Below are 9,108 nucleotides of genomic sequence, written 5' to 3'. Positions count from 1 at the left end.
CAATCTAAATGCTTAAGCAACAAAGCTTGGTTTTGAACTTGAAGACTCGAAATAACCAGACCCCCTTTATTCTTGGACGACATGCCTTATCCCAAGAAACAAGAGCGTTGTTGGACTCACCACTATGCTTACTCCACAACAACAACGGCAAATCTTGACAATATGATTAATGATTTTAATAGGAAGTTGCAGACAAGAGAACAATGTGGATGACACTAAAGCTTGCCCGATAAGATAGCATGGCTGACCTTCTTGACAAAAGACGTTACCTAATTCAAGCTCCTTATTAATCACTGTTGAAATAGATCAGCAGCCAGAAACAAAAAACTATGAGAGGGGTTTGCGGGGGTTTCACCCGGACACCTCATTAACAAAAGCAAAGCGTTGTCCCAAGAAAAAGGATGTGACTACAAGATTAACATTTGAATTGTTATGATGCGAAAATAGAGTAACCATAAAGTGTATACACATGATATAAGAGAAATAGAAGAAGTAAAATACATGGATAAATTATTGGTTGTATGCGTAAACAGAAGGTAAAAATACACTTTCCAATGAAGGTGGGTGGCTGTTAGAGCATTTCCAACAATTACAAACCATGTGTTACTTAAGGCCACCCGTCAGATTCTTACTTAGGTGGAGGAGGGAGAATATGCAGAAGTATAGTAGTATCAGTTTCTTATAGAGATTATTATAGGTAAGGAACATCAAAAGTGCGGTTTCTAAAGATGGACTGTTGCGAGCGGAACGAGCAGGACGGGCTTTGAATGAATCGATCTATTATCGAGCAATTTTATTGGGAATAACAAGAGCTTCCATTAATACCCAAAGTTTCATATCTGAAACAAGTTTTCAAGAAACTGCTCGGAATTTAACGAAAGCTGGCCTACGAGATCGTATTGGTTGGTTGAAAGGCCGGGAAGAAAACGTAGTTCCGGAAGAATTATACATGTTGGTACTGGTTTTCAAAAATTTGTGCATCGTTCCCCCACATATGCAGGAACCTTTATTTCGAAATTAAAAAAAAATTGCGTTGAAAATTTGTGCAAGAAATGGTTACTTTATTGTTACCCAGAAAAAGTCGAAGGAAAGAAGTAATGAGAGAGGAGCATGACCAGCGGTTCTTTTTAGAAATTTTAATTAAAAAACTGACGGATAGTAGAAGAGAATAGTGATACCACGAAAGATAAAATAACGGCTGCAGTAATGGTTTTGTTGAGGACTAGTGTCCACGTCTAAACGCCGTCGCCTCCTCAACCCAAGCATAGCTATACGGTTTCACCTTCCTAATACACACCGACACAATGGTCCCACAGGCTTGACTAGTTGACAAGTATACGTCTCCATTATCCGGACCCCACTTCCAGCGCCAGCTCGCACGCGGCACGACCGCCCCCCTGTTTCTTCTCTGGACATTTTTTTCCTGCCCAACTCGGCGGCAACTGCTCTCTTCTCTTCTCCAACCCCCCCACCTCCTTCCAGCTCCAGATCTCGATGCGGCGCAAGCTCCCCGGCGAAGCGCCGCCGTCGGCAGGCGGCGGGTCGCTCCCGTCCGAGGCGGACCTGGCACAGCTCTCCACCGCCATCTCGGCGGGGGAGGACCTGGGCCCTTTCGTGCGGCGCGCCTTCGCCTGCGGCCGGCCGGAGCCGCTGCTGTCCTCCCTCCGCGCCGTCGCGCGGGACCGCGAGGCCGAGATCGAGGAGCTCTGCCGCGCGCACTTCCACGACTTCATCCGCGCCGTCGACGACCTCCGCTCCCTCCTCGCCGACGCCGACGTGCTCAAGGGCTCCCTCTCCGCCTCCCACTCCGCCCTCCTCTCCTCCGCCGCGCCGCTGCTCGCCTCGCTCGAGTCCTTCCTCGCCGCGCGCGCGCTCGCCGGGAACCTCTCCTCCGCCCTCGCCTCATCCCGCCGCTGCGTCCGCCTGCTTGCGCTCGCCGCTCGGGCTAACGAACACCTCCAGGCCGGCAACCACAGTCTCTACCTCGCCCTGCGCGCCGTCGATGCCATCGATCGCGACCTTGCCTCTGGTCCCGAGCCGTTGCCCCTTCCCGCCCTCCGCCGCATGCTGCTCAGCCTCGTCCCCGCCGTGCGTGTCCACGCTGAGCGCGAGATCTCCAGGGAGTTCGCCGACTGGATGGTCAGCATCCGGGCTGCTTCGCGCCACCTTGGACAGGTGGCCATTGGCCGCTCGGCTGCCGCCAGGCAGCGTCAGGAGGAGCTCCGCTCCAAGCACCGCCCGCTGGAGGAGTCCATCACCCTGGACGACGACGGAGCTGGTGACCTCGACGACTTTGCTGCGGCCACCGCATCGTCTGATGTGGCCGATGGTGCGGCTGCGGCCTCGTTTGACCTCACGCAGCTGTACCGGGCCATGCACATACACCAGACACTGGCGCTGGGGGAGCGATTCAAGAAGTACTACCTGGAGAACAGGAAGTTGCAGCTAACGTCTGACTTTGATGTGATTGCGGCAACACCATTCCTTGAGTCCCACCAGGTGTTCTTCGCGCAGATTGCTGGGTTCTTTATTGTTGAGGATCGTGTCTTTCGAACTGGGGGTGGACTCACATCCCGTGGAGATGTGGACGCACTGTGGGAGGCTGCAGTGGGGAAGATGATCTCTGTGCTGGAAGATAACTTCTCTAGGATGCAGACAGCAAACCACTTGCTTCTCATAACTGATTATGCTGCCTTGCTTGCTGCCACAATGAGGCGATATAGTTATCCAGTAGGGATGCTACTCGATGTGCTGGCTAAGCATCGGGACAAGTACCACGACTTGCTACTCGCGGATTGCCGTAGACAGGTGGTAGAGGCACTGGCTGCAGATAAGTTTGATCAGATGCTCATGAGAAAGGAGTATGAGTACTCAATGAATGTGCTTGCTTTTGGGATTCAGAGCTCTGATATCACCCCGGCGTTCCCTTACGTCGCATTGTTTTCATGCACCGTGCCAGACATTTGTCGCATTGTTCGGTCATTCATTGAGGATTCTGTGAGCTTCATGGCACATGGGGGTGGTGGGGACACATATGCAGCAGTGAAGAAGTACCTTGGTCGGATTCTCTCAGAGGTGGTGGATGTTTCGATACAAAAGCTTGTGGATTCAGGCAGTGGTATGAGTGTCTCCCAGGCAATGCAGGTTGCTGCGAACATGTCTGTCATGGAGCGTGCATGTGAGTTTTTCACACGCCATGCAGCGCAATTGTGTGGTGTGCCGCTACGTGCAGTGGAGCGTGGACGGCGTGACTTTCCACTTTGCAAGTCCCGCGATGCTGCGGAAGCGCTTCTGCTGCGGCTATTGTGTTCCAAGATCGACGAGTTCATGCTGCAATCTGATGGTGTCAGCTGGATGGCTGATGACCCGCCTGCTGGAGGCAATGAGTATGCCAATGAGGTCACAATCTATCTGGAGACGCTCACTTCAACTGCGCAGCAGATCCTTCCTCTTGCAGTGCTCCGTCGCGTTCTTGTTGCAGTGCTTGCGCATATATCTGAGAGGATTGTTGGGCTCTTCTTGAATGACTCTGTCAAGCGGTTCAGTGCTGGTGCGGTCGTCGGTATTGATACTGACCTCAAAATGTTTGAGGCATTTGCAGAGAGTATGTCCAACCTGTTTGGGGAATCTGGTAAAGATTCTGCAGCAAATGAAATGAAGGCTGCACTGGTGGAGGCGAGGCAGCTGGTGAATCTTCTTATGAGCAACAGCCCAGAGAACTTCCTTAACCCAGTGATCCGTGAGAAGAGCTACAATAAGCTTGATTACAGAAAGGTTGCAGTTATCTCGGAGAAGTTTAGGGATACCTCAGAGAGCTATTTCTCAACATTTGGAACTAGGGGTGCTAGGCAGAACCCAAAGAAAAAATCTCTGGACACCCTGATCAAGAGGCTCAGAGAAGCCAGCTAGTGCTAGTCTCTACCTTTGCAGTAAGATTATACATGCACCTGGCCTTTAGCCTACTCATGATTTTTAATATAATTTAGCATGTATGTGGTGTGCATTGTGTGTGTTACAATCATCAATCAGTATTCTTATATATACCGCAATTTTCTTGATGGCAGACTGCTTGTTCCATATGTGTGGATATCTTAATGTTGATTTTTCTTCCAATAATTAACTGTATGATCAAGAATTCAAGATATAGAACAGTACATAATTTGTTACCTAGTATTATTCACTGTAACCATTTGGCACCAAGGAGACAAAAGTTTTGGTATTGCACAACATAGTTTTTTATCACTATGGAATGTTGGAGAGCATTTCTTTGTTCCCCTTCAGTTCTTTAGTTGTGTTCATATTGCCCGTGCCAGGAATTTATGTGAAATTTAGGCCACATCAATTTAAAGTTTGGTAATGTGGATTAGCAAATCTGCCAGGAACTTTGTATATTTTGTAACTACTCCCTCCGGTCGATAAAAAGTGTCGCCTATTTTGTACTAAGTGGGCGACACTTTTTATGGATCGGAGGGAATATTTATGTATTATGTTATTTTATTACCTGTACTGAATTGCCATTTGCTATTGCCACATGCTTATATAATTCTATTATTAGAAGCTTATTGTAGAATTGACTGATGTATCCTTACTCATATAAATATGTCATTGGGTTGCGGTTGTCTGTTCACCTCCACTCCTTGTAATATGATCATGCTTGCCACCAAAGTCCGGATAAAATAACCAGGAAGTGATATTATTAGAGAGTAATTAGTGTGTTGCGTAGACTGAGCTTGGAACCGCTGGTGGCTCGACCTGTTGAGTAATTGAATTTCTTTTTATCCATAGCAACCTGTTGGATACTATAATGCAGCACATGGGTATTGGCTATTATGCGAGAGTGAAAAGTACAGATGACTAGATTCTTTTCGTGGACCTATTATTGACCAGTGGAGCTCCTAACAGGTGCCATATTTGTCTCCAAAAGTACAACTTCAGCTCACTGAAAGGAAGAATGATATACGGATTTTGACCAATTTACAAAGTTAATACAGAAAAACCAAATATGCAGGGAATACAATATCCAAATCCTCTCATAGTACAATTGTGTTACGGTATATTAACTTGTTCCAAACTAAGTGACTTGTAAAAGGTGGATTGTATTTCATTTCCTTGTGTTTCGTTAATTGATTTTGGACTTCTGTCTGCTTATGGCTAACTCGCAGGCTGCCTCATTGGGGTGGTTAAAATGTGCTTGAGATTTGCAATGAACCAACGATGGTGATATGTGATTTCAATGGCACATGGAAGCTCAGGATGGTTTATTTGTTCTATACAAGGCAATAAATAACTGTGTATTTGGAAAATACAGATTCCTCAATAAATCTTACTAGGTGCACATGTTTATATCATACTGGGTGACATGCCTTGCAAAGCCAGACAATCAGTTACAAAAACCAAGGATTTAGAGAAACAAAAAGGAAAAATGTCGCCATTCGAAATTCGATACAACAGTTTACTCTATGTTTACCTTCTGTTCCTCAATTCACAGTTGGAAAACTACATAAAGTAGAAAGGCTCTCTATTCTATCCGCGTAAATCTGTATTGATCATTGAAGCTCACAGTCAAGGGGGCTGTGCAAGTTCTGAAACTCATTATCAGGTCCGGTGGAGTCAGGCGTAATTTGCAAGGGAAAATTACACAGGTAAGAATCCATAGCAGCTTAGTTTCTTGTTATTTCCGAAGAAATATGTTTTTGACTGCTGGTAAGTAAATCTTGGTTGTTTGTACCATGAAGTTGGCAATTAGGGTGAGGATACAGAACAGAAAAAAATCATATATTTGTGAGGCCTTTTACGGTACAATTTACTAGTGCTATGGATGAGCAGGAAGTGGCTGGATAAACGCATGGGTATTATGGGAATTTTATGTTGCCTGTTTTATTTTTACTTTTATGTTGTGTACAAGTAATTTTGCCTGGGATTGTATAACTTTGTATTAAATCGTCAACTCGGAAGGAGTAGCTGATTCTGAATTCGTCCTCGGTAAGATTTTGGACCAATAGGCAGTAGGCACATGTAACTCGTGAATGTAATCCCCCCCCCCCCCCCCCCCCAATAAAAGAAAATACAACAGACACAAAAACTCAGCGTAATTAGCAGGCAGTTAACGGGTTGTTGATTTTTTCGAGGCCCGTTTGCAACAAAGTGATGGGTTTAGGACGAGAGCAGCACAAAAGAACGAGGGGAACAAATCCAACAGAAGCTCTGTTCTTTACGTCCGGCGCCATCTTCCGATTCAAAGAAACAAAACCGAAAAGAAAGAACATAGAAAGACATGGAGGAGACTGTAGAAGAAAGGCAACGGAGAAAGATCATCAAACCTGGGAGCAATCTGAGGAGCGGATCATGGCCCTGGTGCGCTATCTCTTTACCCTGACCTTTTAATGAAATAACCGAAGACTACTCAAGATTGTATTTGTATGTCAGCTACCAGGTTTTGGGCTTTTCTGTAATGCCTGATTACAGTCCAAATACAACAAATGATTATAGTCCGGAACTCAGGCAATTGCACACACGTGCTACAACTAAAGCAACAAATTTGACAGCAAAAAATGCCTTCACATTACTAATGTCACTCCATGAATTTACACATCGAATTTTCTACTTTTGCCAACACAACGATGACCGTAGCCACGAAAATTAACTACAGATATATTATGCCACTGCATTGTCCACTGACTGCCATTGCCTACTACGGGAACATTTCTGCAATACAATAGGTTCGTCAAAGTTAGTGCAAAACCAGCATGATAAAAAAGAGCAGGGGACATTTCTGAAACTACTCTTGTACACCCAAAAACTCGGACAAGTCTGAAACTGAGACTAGAAAAGAACCAGATTAACCTAAAAATATTTGGAAAATCGGATACAAGCATAGGCAAAAAAAAATACAATCATATACTCGCAAAAGAAAAATACAATCATATGCTAAACAAACTGAACTGAACTGAACGAGCCATGAATGAAACTGAAACTAACGAATGAAAATGAAAGTAAACACTGCACTGTAGAGATAACAATTAACTGAGACTCAAGCACAGGCAAGACCGAACCTGAAACAAAACTTAAACTGAAAATAGACATATACTAAACTCAAGACTTAGACTGAAACTCATATACATATACTAGTCCAATACAAGACATAAACTGAGACGGAAACTCATATACAAAATGCCTACACGTGTCCCAAAAAGGACTAAAAATGATACTAAGACAATAACAATGATACTAAGACAATAAAAATGAGACTGACACTTAGACAATAAGTAAGTAATAGTATAAGCAATCAATTTTGGGCTTGTATATATGACTAAGACAATAAAACAAGACTGACACTTAGACAATAAATCTTGAATGATACAAAGACTGAAGATTAAGGACAAATAAAATGACTAAAAACTGAAGCTTAAGACTAACCGAATCCAGGGAAATTAGACCTAGCAACAAATCCAACAGTTTAGCTGCCACATCACACTTAATAGTTCAATCTTTCATTTGCAGTCATGGAACTATGCAAAGTATGATACAGTACAAACCATGGATCATAGAGACCAATCTAAGTGGTTTTTGTAGGCGGTTTGAGTATGGGATTACTTTACCCCCTGAACTTCAAAACCGGGTACTTAACCCCCTGAACTTTGCAAAACCAGACAAATCACCCCTTGAGACCAATCTAAGCGGTTTTTGTAGGCGGTTTTGCTGACGTGGCGAATGAAAAATGCTATGTTGTCAGTTTTAGGAAAGGAATAATTAGTTTAGACAAGAAAAGCCCCCAACTTCCCCTCCTCTTCCTCATTGTTCATTCCCCTCTCCTTTTCTCCCGTCCCCATTCTAGAAACTAGGGTTCATCCTCAATGTTGAAATTAGATAGAAACTTGAGCTCAATGCGGGTGTCGATTGTGTCTGGTTACTTAGATATTTTAATATGTGCTCAGTTCATGCTATTTTATTTTTTGGGTAAGTGTATGATATTTCTTACTTTGTGGTAAGCATGCTCGTTTTGGTTTTGAGATGCAACTAAAATAATCATGTTTTGCTATATAAAAAATATGCTCCAACCGATTACCGCTCTAAAACTGACAGTGTGGTATTTTGCCGAGGGTGATTATTCTGGTTTTGCAAAATTCAGAAAATTAAGCACCCAATTTTAAAGAGGAGGAAAAATTGAGGGGTTTCCTGACCAAACCAACTGATCCCCGCACTAAAACTAACAGCATAGCATTTAACAGTCGCCACGTCAACAAAACCGGCTACAAAAATTGGTTAGGTTGGTCTCCGGGGGTGATTTGTCTGGTTTTGCAAAGTTCAGGGAGTAAAGTACCCTGTTTTGAAGTTCGGGGGGTAAAGTGGTCCCATTCTCAAAGTTCAGGGGTTCACATGGACTTAACTCAGAAGCCAGATCAAATATAGATAGGAGCCTCGATCTCTGGAAGGAGGCTGCAGGAGACGAAGAGAAGCTAGTGTGGCGGCGGCAGGAGACTGAAACAAGTATGAACAATCACTCAATAGAGTGAAAAAAAATCACTTCCAGGAGAAACAAACTACTCTCTAGCTGCACAATTCAGAGAGACAAAATGATAAAGAGGACGTACAGAGGCCATCGGAAACAGGCACATTTCTGTTGTCGCCCGCGGACCGGAGAGCGCAGAGAGCAGCGCTGCCGTCCAAGCAGCTGCGGCCCCGTTGCCCCAAACGTGCTAACAGGGCATGGAGCCACCGCGTAGCCAGTTGGGCTCCCTTGGCTGATCTGATAGACATTCCCTACCTCGGAGGACTACTGGTGACACCGCGTCCGTGGTTCATACGTCAAGTATATCCAAAACGGTAAAAAGCACCTAAACATATGCATGAGCCCCCCCAAAAAAACAGGGCTATCCCCTAACGGACAAGATAAAAAAAAAACCAGCTACTCCGACACCTGTTCTTCCCTACCCGCCAAGGCATCAACCCTGTGGTGCCTAGGCAAGCGGAGAAGAACTGATGCCTATGCAGGAGACCAGTAGGTGTGGTGGCCGAACAATTTTATGCTAGTTCGGATGCCCTGAACAAGAGAGGTGGGACTAAACACCCCATCCGACGAGCAAACTCAAGGGTAACCGTGACGCGAGG

The 9,108-nt window shown here is 44.9% G+C and overlaps 1 protein-coding gene across 1 annotated transcript; it reads left to right on the top strand.

Annotated features, from left to right (window-relative positions):
* Positions 1–1,410: 1,410 nt before the first annotated feature.
* Positions 1,411–4,144, top strand: LOC100830415 (exocyst complex component SEC15B). Its single transcript, XM_003567620.3, has one exon. The coding sequence runs from the start codon at positions 1,495–1,497 to the stop codon at positions 3,907–3,909; it is 2,415 nt and encodes an 804-aa protein (XP_003567668.1). The 5' UTR covers positions 1,411–1,494; the 3' UTR covers positions 3,910–4,144.
* The last annotated feature ends 4,964 nt before the right edge of the window (positions 4,145–9,108 follow it).

The sequence above is a fragment of the Brachypodium distachyon genome, chromosome 2 (genome assembly GCF_000005505.3).
Source record: "Brachypodium distachyon strain Bd21 chromosome 2, Brachypodium_distachyon_v3.0, whole genome shotgun sequence".
NCBI classification, from domain to species: Eukaryota; Viridiplantae; Streptophyta; class Magnoliopsida; order Poales; family Poaceae; genus Brachypodium; species Brachypodium distachyon.
Note: the sequence above shows the minus strand (reverse complement) of the source record. Positions and strands in the feature narration are given on the sequence as shown.

Bases quoted from the DNA above. Each gene is read 5' to 3' on its own strand.
- LOC100830415 (XM_003567620.3), top strand. From the start codon at position 1,495: ATGCGGCGCAAGCTCCCCGGCGAAGCGCCGCCGTCGGCAGGCGGCGGG.